General features: G+C 46.1%; 1 protein-coding gene across 4 annotated transcripts in view; it reads right to left on the reverse strand.

Moving 5' to 3' along the window:
* Positions 1 to 1,680: 1,680 nt before the first annotated feature.
* GRIK3 (glutamate ionotropic receptor kainate type subunit 3) overlaps positions 1,681 to 16,547 on the reverse strand; it is a 197,595-nt gene continuing 182,728 nt past the window's right edge. For all 4 annotated transcript variants that reach the window (XM_053399152.1, XM_053399148.1, XM_053399149.1 and 1 more), the window contains 3 exons: positions 5,120 to 5,342; positions 4,645 to 4,895; positions 1,681 to 3,684 (listed from right to left, as the gene is read on the reverse strand). In XM_053399152.1, the coding sequence (XP_053255127.1) occupies positions 3,490 to 3,684; positions 4,645 to 4,895; positions 5,120 to 5,342 (669 nt within the window). In that variant the 3' untranslated portion in view covers positions 1,681 to 3,489. The remainder of the gene's footprint in view (positions 3,685 to 4,644; positions 4,896 to 5,119; positions 5,343 to 16,547) is intronic.

Below are 16,547 nucleotides of genomic sequence, written 5' to 3' on the forward strand. Positions count from 1 at the left end.
CTTTACATGAAATTCAGAGACTTTAGTAGGTTTTGGACAAATTCACCTGCGATGACAAACTGATGTTGCAAAGAATTCCGAGATAGCTGAATGGTTGCTGATCTAATCTGCTGAAATAAATTGATGATTTATTCAACTGGAGATGAATCAACAAAACCAGCAGCAACTTCAAGTGCCACTATGAATTTAAAAAGTTTTGAAGCCTGTCTGAGCTAATGGATTTGAGAATGATTGAACTCTTTTGTCTTCTTGGCAAAATGGCCTCCTGCTTCCCAGTAGGGATGGAACAGTGACCCCAGCCTCCTTTTCCTAGGTGGCAGGGAGGAGTTGTGTGAAATTGATTAGAGGTCACTGGCAGATGTTTCAGTGGGTTACAGTGGCCTTGTTCGCACAACACAGAAAGCCAAACGAATGTGCACAAATCTTGGCTATGGCTTGTAGTTGGTGCAGAGAGAGCTGGGTTCAGAAAACAGGCATAGTGGGTTGTGGAAATCCAAAAAGACCCAGCTCCTCTCTGGGAGCCCACCCCAGTAAGCCATATTTTGGGCGGATACCCTTAAGAACATAAGAGCTTTTTGGATTGGGCAAGTGGCCCATCTAGTCCAGCATCCTGTTCTCTCAGTGGCTGACCAGATGCCTGTGGAAAACCAGCAAGCAGGAATCAAGCACAAGAGCATCCTCCCCTCCTGCTGTTTCCAGCAACTGGTATTCAGAAGCAACTCTACCTCCAATTGTGGAGGCAGAGAACAGCTATCATGGCTAGTAGCAACTGCTAGCCCTCTCCTTCCAGCTAAACTCGCCTCTCATTAACTAGTGTGAGGGCTTTCCTTGAATGCTTTGCACTAATTGTTTCGACAAATTTTGCTAAAAAGGTCAATTTCTGTCCTATTTGGTGGGGCAGCTCAATGGCAGAAAGTAGCAGGTTGGGCAACAAGGGTAACTAATGGGGGGAATGGGGGGGTAGAGAAAAACCTTTGCTTGTGGTCAGAGCCCAGAACTACTGGAGGAAAGCAAGGGGGCCACTGGGCAGGAGGCAAAGGAGCGTCAATGATGGGTATGAATGGCCAAGCCCAAGATTCTGGCCTCCTATGTGTTATATGCCAGGGACACCCATTGTTTTTGTCAGTGAGATGCCTCTTGCCTCTTAATGTTTTGGTGTTCTTCTCCCTACTGGGTTTCCTACACCTGTGAAGTCAGGCAGCTCTGAATGGCTTTGGAGCTGTGCCAGGATCTTGATCACTTTGAGGGCCCCTTGGCTAGCAGAACCTCTCCCTTCTCTCCTTTGGAAAGTCTCAGCTGTTTTTGAAGGCGGCAGGAACTCTGGTCCAACCTGCCATGGGTCTTTAAGTAATTGCAATTTGCATGAACTTGGCCTTATATGAATGCTGGCAGAAAGAGGCAAGACTTCATGAAAGGAGGGTTAGAAGGTGGACTAGGGAATCCGCTCCCATCTTATCAACTGTTACCAGGATTCAGAGTCGTCCAATTAGACTAGGGCCTGATTCTGAGTCTCTCTCTGGCCTAGAACTGGTGGCAACAGTGTTGTGGGATGCCTTCCCTGCTGCAATATGAGAGGCCTTCCATCACTACTGGCATTCTGCCAGCTCTGGAAAACACAGCCATCTAGGCCAGCATTGTCCTGAACTTGCACTTCTTGATCCAACTGTTTAATTGTTCTGCTTTTCTATTGGCTTGTTTTAGTATATGGGAGTTCTAAATGTTTTGATGAAATTCTTTTATTGTGCATTTCAATTATGTATGGGTTTTATAATTGATTTTATGCTTGTAAGCCACTTAGAAGCCATTGTGGTATGCAAGCAATATATAAACTGATCAATGAATGATAATAACTTTCCTCAGCTGTGGACTGAGATGAATTAGACTTGGCAGGTAATTGACTACTGAAATTTTGAAATTAGAAGACTGTTTGGAAACTTGTCTTGCAAATGTGCCTAAAGTCAAGTCAAAACAAACCATTGCATCAGTCTTAAAGCTGACTGAATGTGGAAAGAGGCAGCTTTGCATGCAGTTGCACAACCTGTCAGTCTCCTGCTAGGTTTTCAGGGAAAAGACAGTCAGTATTTGGCAATACCACAGAGTTGCCCATTCACTGTGTTCTTTTGAATGGCAGGCAAAGGGCAGTCTTTGGTCATTTGGAGAGAGAAAAAAATCTGTCTGGAAGGAAAAAGACAATTCATGGTACCCAGGGGAGAGGCTCTTCTGCCCGAAGTACACTTTAATGACTTCTAATGGTAGAGATTTGCGCAATGAGCCTATGCACACAAAATTGGGAATAAGCCCCACTGAATGCAGTGGGACTTATTTTTGAGTAATGCACCCAGAAATGTACAGACTTCAACTCATCCAGAATCCAGATTGACCACCAACAAAATGCCTAGAGTGTTGCCAAATCTTCCCCAACCACAATTAAATGCTGAATTATAATCCACTTTTCTCATGCCCCTCCTCTATCAGTGAAGTCATCATGGTCATCATTACCCATTTGCGGATTATGTTAGCCTTCCTTAGGGCAACCTCTTTCGCCCCAAGGATGGTGGCTTTGCTTGGTCTCACATAACGGACTTGGAGCAGATGGCACCCAAGTGTTGCAGGAGCCACTGTCTGAAGGATACAATTCCTTCTCCTCCTCCAAGTGCCAGGAATCCACACCTCCAAGTAGAGGCAATGCTTGCTTGTGTCACTGTGGACATACCCTCTCTCCCCATAACGGTTCCTGTCAGACAAATGGAAACCCAACCTCCCTCCCCCTCCCCCTGAATAAAAGAGGCTTCCCCTGCTGTCTCCTCTCCCCAGGTAGGAGCCCACAACACACCCATGCAAGACAGGTGTGCTGGTGGCCCACTGGGGGCTTCCTGGTGCACGAGAGTCCAGCACAGTGCTGAGGCCACCATTGGGTTCCTTTACGGGAAAGGCTCATGACTTTGACCAGGAGTCTCCTCCCCTGCTCTCCAACCCACAACTCTCTCCCACACTGTCTCTGGCACATGCTGCGTAAGCCAATCCAGATTTCACCCCCCCACCCCCGATGTGGTTGCTTTGTTTATTGCCATACTGAAATGGAAGCGTCGGATTCGCAAGCTTTGCGGGGGCTCTCCTCTGCCCCAGATCAGTCCATGCCCTGGCTTTATTTATGTCTTCCATCCATTTGAATGTAAACATGAAGGCTCCTCCTGGGTGTGTCTTGGGGAAGGGCAGGGCTTGGGTGCCGAGGAGTCCATGGTGCTGCTTAAACCTTGATCTGGAAAAATAATAATAATCAAACAACGACTCCCAACTGAAGGCGTCGCGATCCATGCTTCGGGTTCTTGTATCCAAGTTGGATGATGGCTGAAGTTACATTGAAGGCCTTGTTCTCAAAAACTGGGGGTTTGTTCTCCCTCCTTTTCTCTGCTTCTGCAGTCCTGGTACGCCTTTCTCCCCACACATCTCCAGCAAGCCCCTCCCTGGTGTTTGACCCTCCACACCCCATCACGGGAACACGGGGGTCAGTCCCGTGTTGCAGGCCATGTTGTCCTTGCCTGGAAGCCGCCTGTCATTGAATGTGTGCATGTTGATGACGGCGTCTGTCTTCACCATGACGGGGGGCTGGGGCTTGTGTTTCACTCGGCGGTGGCAGGTGAGAGAAAGCCTGATCTCGTCGGCCATGGCGCTGCAGAAGGAACGCTGGAAGAAAGGAGGAGGCACAGGAAGGAGGCTTGCATTAGACTTGGGGTGAAATAACCTTGAGGCAGAAATCAGCACGTGACCTGGGAATGTCGCAAGCACAGTGAACCTGCAGTGGCTCTTGCTTGCTGAAATGGGAAGCATGCAGGAAACAGACTTGTCAAGGACCAAGGGACCATTACAGGCCGGTGTGCTGTGTGTGCATATGAGCATGCTGCCTGGGGCAGAATTGGAGCCAAGAGGACAAGTTTCTAGATCTCATGGTTGTTGTACTGTTACTGCTGCATTCTCATGAGGAAAGGATTTATAAAACACTTTTGTATGTTCATTGTTGGCAGCTCTGGGGGCAAAGTCAAACTGATGCATTAGCAACACTGAAGGTTATTTTATTCATTCATTTATTTAGACTAGAGTATTATTCTCAGTATTAAGGTATTATTATTACTAAAGTCCCAGGGCAGGTTGCTGTGTTAAAACACAATACAAAAACAAATTAGAGCTATAAAAATAGGGGGGGGTCCTGAAAATATGCACCTCAAGTGTCAAAAGCCAGAGTAAGGACGTACGTCTTCAACGTTCTCTGGAAGCTATTCAATGTGTATGTGCCAAATACTACCTCTGTGGGGAGGGAGCTTCACAGCTTAAGGGCTACCACATATTGTTTTTTATATTGTGTTTTAATGCTGTAATCTAACATAGGACATTATTGCGAAGGGCAGGTAAAAATTATTAAAACATAATAATTGTAACAATAATTAAAAATAATAATACAACCCCATTTCAAACATCACACTGAATGTGCACAAGCACATTCCAGAAAAGGGGAGGGGCTGCTTTTGGACAGAAAGTTCCTTTAAGGAGCTCATAGGGGTTCAGGTATATCCCTTCCTTGTTCAGATTGTGGGTTTTTTTGTGGTGGTCAGATTGGTGGTCCCTGTGTGGTCCTGCCACAGCCCATACCTGCTCCCGTTCTGCCGTTTTGCGCAGCTTGTAGATGAACTCCAGGGAGGCCACGAAGACGGAGAGGACCAGGCCAGCAGCCAGGACGATGAAGAGCCCCCCGATGTTCTGGATCCCAAGGGCACTGGCTTCTTTGTTCTCCTCCTCAGGGCAGCCATTGCTTCTCCACCACTTGTCCTTCAAGGCATGCAGCTTGGCCTCTTCTTGGAGCTGGAGGATCGCAATTGTGATCTTGTCCCTGTAGGGTGAACCTGAAAGTGGGAGGCACAGAGAAGATGGGCATGCCATTATATGCAACGCAAAGAAAGCCAAAGGCTCTGCACTCCAACAAGCTGGATCCCTCTCCCGCAACCCAACCTGGAAACACTGCAGGAGCCAGTGAGCCCCCAGCCCAGCATTTGGAGCAGCTACTACGAGCATGCCCTTCACAAACCCAGTTCTTGCATTCCCCTGGCCAGGCACTGCTTTTCCTCACCCATAGGAGTGCCGATCCCATAGCCCTTGGAGTCTATAAGACCCCCAATCTGAGTCAGGTTGCAGTTTCTTTGGGTGATGTACTCAATGGTGGTGGATTCCATCAGCAAGGCATAGTCAGAGGTCAGGGCACGCTGGATCCCTTCTTCGTTGTTCTTAACGAGAGCTGAGGGCTTGCTGCTCATGAAGGCCCACATCTTTTCAAAAGTGGAGATCCTGGATTTCTAAAATGGCAGACCCATGGAAAACAGAAAACAATGTATTTAATAATGGCAGGAAGCCCAAGGCTGCAAAAAAGCATCTCTGCCACACAGACACTCTTCCCTTCTCTGCCCAACCTGAAAGCATCACAGCGCTTCCTCCTTCCACTGATCTGTCAAAGGTGTTTCATGTCCCAGGAGATGCTTATGGAATAAGGCATGCCAACCCTGGAACTCAATTTCAGCACTGCAAGGAAGCAGTTGGTCTGCAAAATGCTGGTGATGGACTATGGCTTGTACTATGGTTGCACAGGAAAGGCTTACTCAACTGTACTCTGCAGTTGCCCAGATTGTTTGTTTATTTGTTTATTTGTTTAACTGTCTGTCTGTCTCATCTCTCTCTCTCACGCTCACTCTCACTCTTACACAATAATTCTGGGAGCAACCAACTGTTCTCCTATTGCTTCTCATGATGGATGGTGTCTCAATTCTGGTTTCTAAGTTGGTTGATAGTACTTTCTGTCAGTACACAGAACAGCCTTTGCCAACCTGACAGCCTGGCTATACAAAGGAGCTAAAGGACTGATGAGAGTTGTAGTCCAAAACATCTAGAGAACTGGCTTGTGTTGTGTATAGGATGCACACACATTCTTGGCTCATCTTTTTTCTGAATGTAACACCCCTAGAATACCAGTGGAAAGGGAACAAATGGATGATATTCTTCTCCCTCTCTCTTAATGCTGGAATTCTGGGTCGCCCAATGCAGTTGTTGGGCACAAGGTTCAGGCATGGGCATAGCCAGGATTTTTGTTAGAGGGGGAGACTTTTGATAAGGGGGGGCAGAAGCTCAGTTAGTTAAGTATTTTTATTGATTTGGGGGGCAACTGCCTCCTTGCCCCACCCCTGCTACACCCATAGGTTTAGGACAGGCCAAAGGAGGTATAGAGTTAATGAATGAGTAGAATTCATTGCCCCAAGATGCAATGATAGCCACTGCTTTTGGTGGCTTAACAAAATAAATGAATACACAGAGAGGGATGTGTCTATCAACATCTGTTACCTAATCAGAACTTTCAGATACGAAAACAGTGTGCCTCCGAATATCAGAAATGGGGGACAAACAGGCAGCTGACATCACCTCCCTGCTGGGGGGCCTGAGCTAGAAGCAGAATGAAGGACCTTTGCTTCCTTGCAGCAGGGAGTATTCTTTTGTTCCTCTAAAACAGGGGTTGTCAACTTGGTCCCTACCGCCCATTAGTGAGCGTTTCCGGATTCTAGGTGGGCAGTAGGGGGTTCTATGGCACAAGCTGAATCCTCCTTCCATTGAGCACTGGTGGGCGGCGAGGAAATTTTACCATCAAGAAAGATGCATTAGTGGGCGGTAGGTATAAAAAGGTTGACTACCCCTGCTCTAAAACAATCTAAGTTACAATTGGGTAGTCCCTACTCAAATGTTACTTAGTCTTTCCTACCCCAGAAAGCTATTGTGAAGTTAAATTAGGGAAGAGCTGCAAAGTATTTCACACACTGAAGATAACTACAGAAATACAATCTCAGCTGGCAGCAGCCAAGTTGGCAGGATGGGGGGAGGGCGGCAGCGCTGTTATTGACTTTCACCTAAATCATGCAATGAAGACGATATGGCTCAGAAGTGCTTCAGGGTATGATATACTACTTCTTATTACCATCAAGTTCTCTCAACCCAGTTGTGGGAGTTTTCCGCCTTGGAGGAGGGAGGCCTGCCTCACATCGCTGAAGCCATTCAGTGAGCTACGGGGGCCCCTCCTGTAGGGGCCATTATCTTGTCTTTAAATGCACTTTGGACTGTTTGTTGTTATTGCTTTTGTATGGAAGGGAGGTGCAGCTCATTTCATTTGCTGTTTTAAAAGTGAGAGTCATAAACGGTAGCTAAGGAGTCATATACCAACCATTAGGCGAAGAACATTTTAATTCCAGCACTTTCTACAATAGATTACACACCAAACAGAACAGAATCCGGCCACATTTGGGCATAACCCTGAACCGTAACACATTTATCTCTTTATTTCACTTATATCCCACCTTTTTCTCCAGAGAGCTCAAGGTGACTTACAGAGTTCTTCCCCGCATTAATTAATCCCCACAACAACCCTGTGAGGTAGGTTGGGATGAGAGGCAGTGGCTGAGCTCAAGGTCACCCAATGAGCTTCATGGCCAAGTGAGGATTTGAACCCTGGTCTCCCAGGTCCTAGTCCAACACCCAAACCACTACACCACACTAGCTCCCCACCACACATGCTTTTATAAGGAGGGGCCACCCACTTTGGATCTAGCATGACTACCTGTTCCCCTGACCCAGTGCAATAGCCAGGTGTCCACTAAAGATCTCTTTTGGATGAATCCCTCAAATGGCCTTGGGGAATTACATTTTCTGCCTGCTCCATACTGTTCCGGCGTTGGGGTTTAGAAGGCTTTCCTGCTTAGTGTACAATGGGACACAAAATGCACCATTGGGAACAAAGGTCCTTGCACTAGTGGAAGTGTCACTGATTTGAGATTTACAATGATGCAGGGGCCGTTGGTCTGTCCTGTATGGTAAATAAGAACTATTGACTCCTACAGAGAAACTGCCCCCGTCACAGGGTGTAAGCAAATCGGGAGTGGGGAGAGCACACTCGTGTTCATTCGGCCTTTTTTTCTTTTAGTGTGGGGTGCCTGGTAGGGAATTTGTGCCGTTGAAAATCTGCTTTTAAAAAACCTTGAGAGTGTCATGTTTAGATTTGATTTATTGGTGACTTTGTATATTTGGTCATACACGGAAGGTCATGAAGGCAGATACAGTAAGGAGGTCAGGTGGGCTGCCCTGTGTCCAATTCTGTGGGAGTTGTGAGGCTTGCAGGAAAACCAGGCCGTGGTCAGCCAGGAATCCTAACCAAGCAGAGGGCCTTCTGGACCTTGGACAGCTGCCTGAGAGCTTGTCCCTGCCAAGAGCTACAGCCAGGCTCCACCTCCAAGAGGTCAAGAGAGGCCTAGCCACTTCCAGATTCTGAACCATAATAATAATTTAAAAAGGAAACACATGAAGACAAAATATGGCACCAAAAAGAATGAGACATAATTGGACTTAAAAACAAGCAAACTTTCCAAGCAGATCACATATTGGTCTGATGCCCCAAAAAACAAGTTGTTAATTTTTTTGGCATTTGATAAGTTGAACAAGTGTCTAAATCTGAGGTCCCCTTTTGAGCTTGAGCTTTGGGAACAGCCAAAGATGGTCCCTTCAAACTGGATCATTATCGATACTGAGCAGCTAGTAAGGCCCCGAAGATCAAGAAAACAGAAATATTATTTGGATAGAAATATTCCAAAGTAGCTAGCCCTCCCAGCCCTCCCTCTGATTGTCACTGGATATAGTCAACAAACCAGATGGGGTCAGACCCAAGCAGAATAGTGATACTATTGCTTTCCTTTCTGGACACTATACATTGTTGATGCAGCCTGTAATTTTAAGAAACAGCCCCCAAACCCCTAAACCTATTTGCCTGCAAATTGACATGCCCAGGGGCACCAATTTTGTTTTTAAAAACCACAAAAACAATCATTCTGAAATTTTGTAGAATTCATGCCTTCAGGAGTGAACTAGCCTGCAAATTTCATCCAATTCTGTCCCATAATAAAAAGTCATAGATGCTCTGCTTTTAAAAGTAATCAAACTTAAAAGTAACTGAGCATATTATCCCTCCAACTACCTTTTGAAATGGGATGGGGGTGGAAGGAACAGACTTGGATAGGACCCTCCCCCCACCCCCCACCCCCACACCAAACTGACCAGCTGATGAAGGGCTTTGGACTGAGGCTATCTACCATACTGCCAAAACTAGGTCCGACCTGATTCATGTGGTCTGTGTACCCCGTTACAACAAAACATATAGGAAACTGTTTTCATTTCATCACCTTCAACTCTTTTTAAAAACTATAGCTTGTCTGTAGTCTATGGTCTCCAGCAGGCTTGATTTCCACTAAAAAAATATTGGGGAGCATCTATAAAAATATAAAGCTATACTGACCCCCCCCATTTAAAGGCCTAAAAGCTACGGTGGGGGTGGGGGTATGCATACCATGTTCTTTTTTATTGCTGTAAATGTCAGTCATGCTCCAATGGAAAGCATCTTCAATTAGGGCTAGGCTTTGATTACATGCAAATTAACTCCCACTTTCTATTGCTGCATCACCTCGGAGAGAGTATATTCTTTTTTTAATAACCATATTAGTTGTCAAATGTCCACTGTAATTGCTTGCCATTAAAAGCTAACAGTCAATACAGCAGGCAATTAACAACATCAGCTTTTGAAGTTAATCAGGTATCTGTCATCTATTGATTTAAGCACCATGCAGAGATTAAAAAAAAAACCCCACACACCCAACAACAACGGAAGATTTATTGAGATGCTACACCCTTTGTTACATCATGATTGGATGTTATAAACATACTCTAGTCTCTAGCAAGTGAATTTCGGTTTAAATGGGTTGTTTTGTTCAAATTAATAGAAGCGCTTTGCAATAGCAGCTGTTTGATGGGCAGCCCATCTGCTAATTTTGGCATCCATTCTTCTTTCATGGCAAGCACACCCTCTGTGCAGGTTGCCAGGAAACCCTGTTGCAAATCTCTCTCACACACACTCACACACCCTGCCAGAACCATCCCTGGACTGAGAAGCCCAAAAGACTCTGGGTGCTGCATACACCAGCCTTTGCAGGGCTAATTTTAATGTTTAATGTTTTACTGTGTTTCTATATGCACTGTAAGATGCCCAGAGTGGCTGGGGAAACCTAGCCAGATGGGCAGGGTATAAATATAATAATAATAATAATAATAATAATAATAATAATAATTATTATTATTATTATTATTATTATTATTATTATTCATGGAAAAAGAAATGCAGAGGTCAGATGGGGGCACCAGTGGTGTGAGAGACTTTGAGGTCAATCCCTCCTCTTTGCCTGAGCTAGTCCTGAATGAAAGATGTTGCTATTCATGGAATGACAGCAGCATTTAAAGAGACAGGACACCAAGGCAATGCAAGTAAGCTCCACGGTCAGGACCCATGTGAGCAGCAGGAAGCCACTGTCTGAAGGAAAGTCCAACCTCTTGCAGTGCATGAATCACAGCTAACAACCTGAGGCTTTTGCTTTGAGTGTTTGAAGGGGTATTTATCCCTCTCCTTCTTTCTCCTGCCACCCATCTTCTCCCTATCCCCTTTGCCCACTGAGACTGCTACCAGGTTTCTGTCTGTGCTCAGAAGAGTCCACCACCCATCAGGACTTGAAGAAGGCAGCCCACCTCTCAGGCAAAGCAATTCCTGAACCATAACATTTATATACTCCTTGAATGTAAAAAAAACCTTCCAAGCAGAATCATCCCACACACATTTCAAATGCTTTTCATTTCTAAGAGGAACATCTGCTTTGTCCAGACAAATGTCAAAGCACTGTTCGCACATGCATGCTCCTCACTTGCTGGTGCCTTACCTGTGTGAAGCTGCACGAACAGACTTTTGCTATTAACCTCAGTTTAGATCAAAAAGAAAAAGCCTTTCAGTAACTGGTTCACAGTACAGTCATAATTGTGGGGCAATTATGTATATGCATGTGTGAACACCCTGATCCACAAACTAATAAACTGCCCCTCACTTGCAATAGAAGGCAAAAGACTTGTGTTTGCATCTGTCAAGAGGCTGGAACAAGAGGATGCAAGGTGGCTGTCAAACAGAGCACATCCTGCTCCCTCCTTCTCTCTCACTCCTATAACATCATCATGCTTCAGGGTTTCCTCACCCTTACTTGTGAAGGAAGCTGTATTTTTAAGGTTTGGTCAGCTGCAAACACATATTAAACACCAGTGTGAATAAGCACCAACTCTTCAACATATGTTTTTCAGTTCCAACTGGGATCAGCAGTTAAGTGAAGCTTAACTATTTTCTCTCAACAAGTGGCCCAGGGTATTGAGCAAATGCAGCTCTCCAAACATCTCTGTTTAGGACTCTTCCCAGGACACTCCTTTACATTTCCCCAATTTGTACAACAAATTTAATTCCCACTTTATTTCATATATTATGTTGTTTTTGGAACAAGAGAGTTACGTACATGCCTATGCTAAAAGGAGTCCCAAATCCAGGGACCAGCTCAAATTTCATGCAGCTAATTAAGAAACACAAATTTGGCTTGACCATTGGTCGCTTTCCCAAGAGTCAGGTCTCATCCAGAGCCAGTGTGGTATAGTGGTTAAGAGTGGTGGACTCGTAATCTGGTGAACCAGGTTTGCGTCTCCGCTCCTCCACATGCAGCTGCTGGGTGATCTTGGGCTAGTCACACTTCTTTGAAGTTTCTCAGCCCCACTCACCTCACAGAGTGTTTGTTGTGGGGGAGGAAGAGAAAGGAGAATGTCAGCCGCTTTGAGACTCCTTCGGGTAGTGATAAAGCGGGATATCAAATCCAAACTCTTCCTCTTCATCATCCATGCCATACATTGAAAATACATGGCTTCCCCCCAAAGAAACCCGGGAACTATTGTTTGTTAACTGTGCTGGGGTTGTAGCTCTGTGAGGGGAAACAACAGTTTCTTTGGGGGGAGCCATGTGCTCTAAATGGATAGTGGGTGGATGTGACCTGTCCAGATTCCACCCCACAGCAAACAGAATTTCACAGGAGGCACCAGTGTGGGGGGTGCAATGAGCAAAGGGTTCTGGCGTCTGACAGGGAGTTCAAATCCCAGTTTCTCCTTGAAGCTCACCTGTCTTAGCAACCGTGTTGTCATGAGCCTAAAACTGAGAGGCCTCTTTTTGAAGAAAGGATGGGATAAGAATGCAACATTTGCAATGGTCTGCTTTGAAAACAATGCCTGACTTTCCAGGGACAGCATTCATCACAGGAACATAAGACGAGTCTGATGGATCAGACCAATGGCCATCTAGGGCAGCATCCAATTCTCACAGTGGCCAACCAGTTGCTTCAGTGGGAAACCCACAAGCGGGACCTGAGCACAAGAGCCCTCTCCCTTCCTGTGGTTTCCAGCAGCTGGTATTCAGAAACAGTGCTGCCTCAAACTATGGTCATCAATAGCCCTCTCCTCCTCCATGAATTTGTCTCATCCTCTTTTTAAGCCATCCAGCTTGGTGGACATCACCATCTCCTGTGAGGGTCGGTTCCATAGGTGGTGATGACTGTGGCAGAGTGTGTCTTCATGGCACCTGGGGTGGGGTGCAGAGGGTGACGTGAGGAGGGTGCAGCAGGGCAAGCACACACCCTTCCAATTACTCGGATTGGACTGATTTGAAGGGTGCATGCCTGTTGCATCCTTCTCATGCTGCCCTGCCAGTGCTCCCCAGAAATACAGTGTTACCTCGGGTTACAGACGCTTCAGGTTACAGACTCCACTAACCCAGAAATAGTACCTCAGGTTAAGAACTTTGCTTCAGGATGAGAACAGAAATCATCAGGTGGCGGCAGCGGGAAGCCCCATTAGCTAAAGTGGTACCTCAGGTTAAGAAGTGTTTCAGGTTAAGAATGGACCTCCAGAACAAATTAAGTTCTTAACCCGAGGTACCACTGTATGTGCCTCAGGCCATTGCTCTGGCAGCCTCCCCAACACTACACCCCTTTGCCCAGGGGTACCCAAACTTTTTTCAAAGAGGGTCAGATTTGATGAAGTGAACATATGTGAGGGCTGACCACAGTTGTTGAGCTTTTTTCTAAATCATTTTATCCCAAAGTTGTTGGGCTTTTTTTAGGATTTTACCTCAGGACATATACTGCCATGGGGGGGGAGCGGATTAGATTGACCGGCCCCCAAAATGGACTTTGGACATGTCTGCCTTTGCCTGACTCTTATTGCAAGCCCACAACTTCCCTTCCCACCCTCACTGGCCGTCATTTGCCTTTGCACCTATCCCCTTCTCCTCTAAAAGCCACACTTTAGGTTAAATTGTCAAAGAAGGAAATTAACTTTGCAACAGGGATAATCCGCCTGCAAGGCACTTCCCCCTAGCTCAGGCTTCCCCTCTTCACACACGCATTTACAACTGAAAGACACTTTCAAAGCCCCCTTTAAATCTCTTAATTAATTTCCGTCTTAAGCAGCATTGTGTTAAAAAAAAGAAAGAAAGAAAAGGAAGTGTGATATCGTAGTCTGCTGGCTGTCTCAATTAATTTCTTTTCAAATTGTGGAAATAAATGCAAGTCTCTTTTCATGCCTTGATGTGCTGAGTTGCTGAGAGGGAGGACAGCAAGAAAATTGTCCCACTGATGGCAAAGAAACTGTAGAGACCCCAACCAGACCAGATAGGTAGACTCCTCTTCTTCCCTCACACTCCACTCATGGCCATGGGAGTGTTTTCTGAACTTCCTTTCACTTCAGAGCCTTTTTGCTTGAACAGGACCAGAACCTGATGAAAGGTTTACAAGGGTTGAGCCCAAACTCTCATCCTAGTGAATGACTGAAACCAGAAGAGCCCTCCTGCTGGGTGGGAACAATGAGGGCCTGTCCCGCCCAGTTTCCTATTTGTGCCTTTGGAAAGAGGCCTTGCAGGCAGATCAGGAATCTGGGAAAGCAGAAAGTTTCACAGCAAACTATGAAGAAAGAGCTGTTTGACAGTGGAACAGTCTCCCTTGGGAGGCTGGGGTCTCTCCTTCCTTGGAGGTTTTTCAACAGAGGTTGAATGGCCATCTATCATGGATGCTTTAGTTGTGATTCCTGCATTACAGGGGCTTGGACTAGATGACCCTTGGGGTCCCTTCCATCTCTATGATTCTACAAAATCTGGTTTAAGCCAGTTGTGGGTCCTGCCTCTTCAGAAGTGAGCTGGATATCGTCTTGATGGAAGGGGTGGCAGTGGAGGGATGGAAGTTTATAAAATTATGCATAGCTTGGAGAAAGCAGCTAGAGAAAACGTTTTCTCCCTCCCTCATCACACTTGTGGACATCCAATGAAGATGCTTGATGGAAGATTCAGGAAGTACTCCTTCACACAACACATATCTGAACTTTGGAACTCCCTCCCTCAGGAGGCAGTGAGATCATTCCTGCCTGAGATCATTACACCATCTTGGATTGATTTACAAGAGGATTGGACAAATTCATGGAGAAGAGGCATATTGATGGCTGCCAACCACGAAGGCTATGCTCTGCTTTCACAGTTGGAGGCAGAATTGCTTCTGAATACCAGTTGCTGGAAACCACAAGAAGGAAGAGTGTTGCTCTTTTGTGCTCGGGTCCTGCCTACAGGTTTTCCCCAACTGTTCAGCCCCTGCAAGGAGGCTGGACTAGATGGGCCATTAGCCTTATCCAGCAGGCTCTCCTGATCTTCTCATAGTCTCATGATGGGCGAGGGTCAGGTAAAGCAGTTCTGGCCAACGACAGCACTGTCATGTGAGACACCAGGAAAGAGTGACTGCGAACAGGCTGCATGATCACAAAGGCAATTGCTTGAATCCTGGGTCTGAGAAATGACAGCACCAAGCCTCATGCAGAGAACCAACAGATGTTGGTGCAGAATCTGAGCACACGTCTTCAAGCTGCTGCCTTTGCTGTGGCCTCACAAAACCTCCTGTGTGGCCTATTTATACCCTTTTGCTATCAGCATGGCAGAGCAGGCCAATTGGTTGAAACTAAACACCTGCAGGGCATGAGAAACTCCTGCCCTCCCACATCCTAGCTCAGGAGACATTTCCCATAGCAAGAGGAGATGCGGAGAGATGCTCATTCGGCTGTGCAAGGACCACCAAGGCATGTGCACGATTGTGCATTAGCACATCCAGGCAGCGGCAGCAGCTGACATCTATTCAGCTTTTATCCCTGGATCCCTTGCTGGATTTGGGTGAATTTCCAGTGCTGCTGTGTTGCTACTGCTGTGGTGGTTTTTCCACACCAGTTCATCATTAGAAAACCAGGCCTTGCATGGGGGACATCTCTAGCTACGAAAAAGGCAAATTCCATGCTTGGGATCATAAAGAAAATTTTAAAAAGCCAGTATTATAATACTGTTAATACAAATCTATGGCGCAACGACTTTTGCATTACTTTGCACATTTCTGGTCACCTCACCTCAAAAAGGATACTGTAGAGTTGGAAAAGGGCAAACAACATGATCAAGTGGACCTATGAAGAAAGGCTGCAGAGTTTGGGACTTCTTAGTTTAGAGAAAAGGTGAGGAAGATATGACATGGTAGACGCTTATAAATTTATGCATGGAGAAAGTGGGTAGAAGAGAGTATTTCTCCCTCGCTCATAGCACTAGAACTTGTAGTCATCCCATGAAGCTGCATGTTGGAAGATTCAGGACAGATAAAGGAAATGACTTCTTCATGCCACACGTAGTTAAACTATGGAACTCACTGCCACAGGAGGCAGTGATGGCTACTAACTATGAAACTTAGGAACTCTGTTTTCTTAAGAGAACAGGATACCTTGTGGGCCTAACAATATCCAAACTTTTCATTTTGGATGGGGGTTGAAGTAAAGTCTGCTCCCTCCCTCCTGCCCACCAGCCAGAGGAGAGCTTGGGCAGGGAGCACCCCTTCCAGAATGTCCCTTGTTCTGTTCAAACCTAGTTTCTCACTGGCAGCATGAAACCTCATCACAAGGCTACCTAGACTGGAGATAACTTTGAGCAAACTTCCTCAAGCATCATCTACAATTAAGCTTCACAGGTCAGTTCCCACCTCTGCATTGGCCTCCGGGCCTGGTATATTGCCTTCCCCTCTGCCTCTGGGTCCTGCCTCCCCACTCATTGCAGCAGGTCTGGGTTTAGGCACAGAGTCCTGCTGCTGTCATGCCTCATTTCAGCCGTGTTCTCTGTTGCTTTACAAGACATGGACACACTTTTTGTTGCCATTGACAACTCTGACTATATCCAGGAAGGATGCCTCCTAAACAGAACAACTTTACAAACACATTAATACAAAGAATAACCGTGCAATCCTTGTCCTCACCTGTCGGTCACAGCCAAAGAAAAATGCATCCCATCATTTATTTACACCCCACAGTTAAGCTGCCTCTCAGTGTACCCCTAGAGAGGTCATTATCCAATATTATAGCCTAGGAGCTTGAAAACGGCCCTGGGCTGTGCCAGGGGTCTTCTGCAACACTCACTTTCCCACTCTCCAGCCTGCTATTCTCTTGGTGCAGTGTGCTGGCAAGACCTGCCCCTGTGCTAGATTTAAGTTGATAAGCATTTCCTGCATTGATAGGTA

This window comes from Podarcis raffonei, chromosome 8 (genome assembly GCF_027172205.1).
Source record: "Podarcis raffonei isolate rPodRaf1 chromosome 8, rPodRaf1.pri, whole genome shotgun sequence".
Classification (NCBI taxonomy): Eukaryota; Metazoa; Chordata; class Lepidosauria; order Squamata; family Lacertidae; genus Podarcis; species Podarcis raffonei.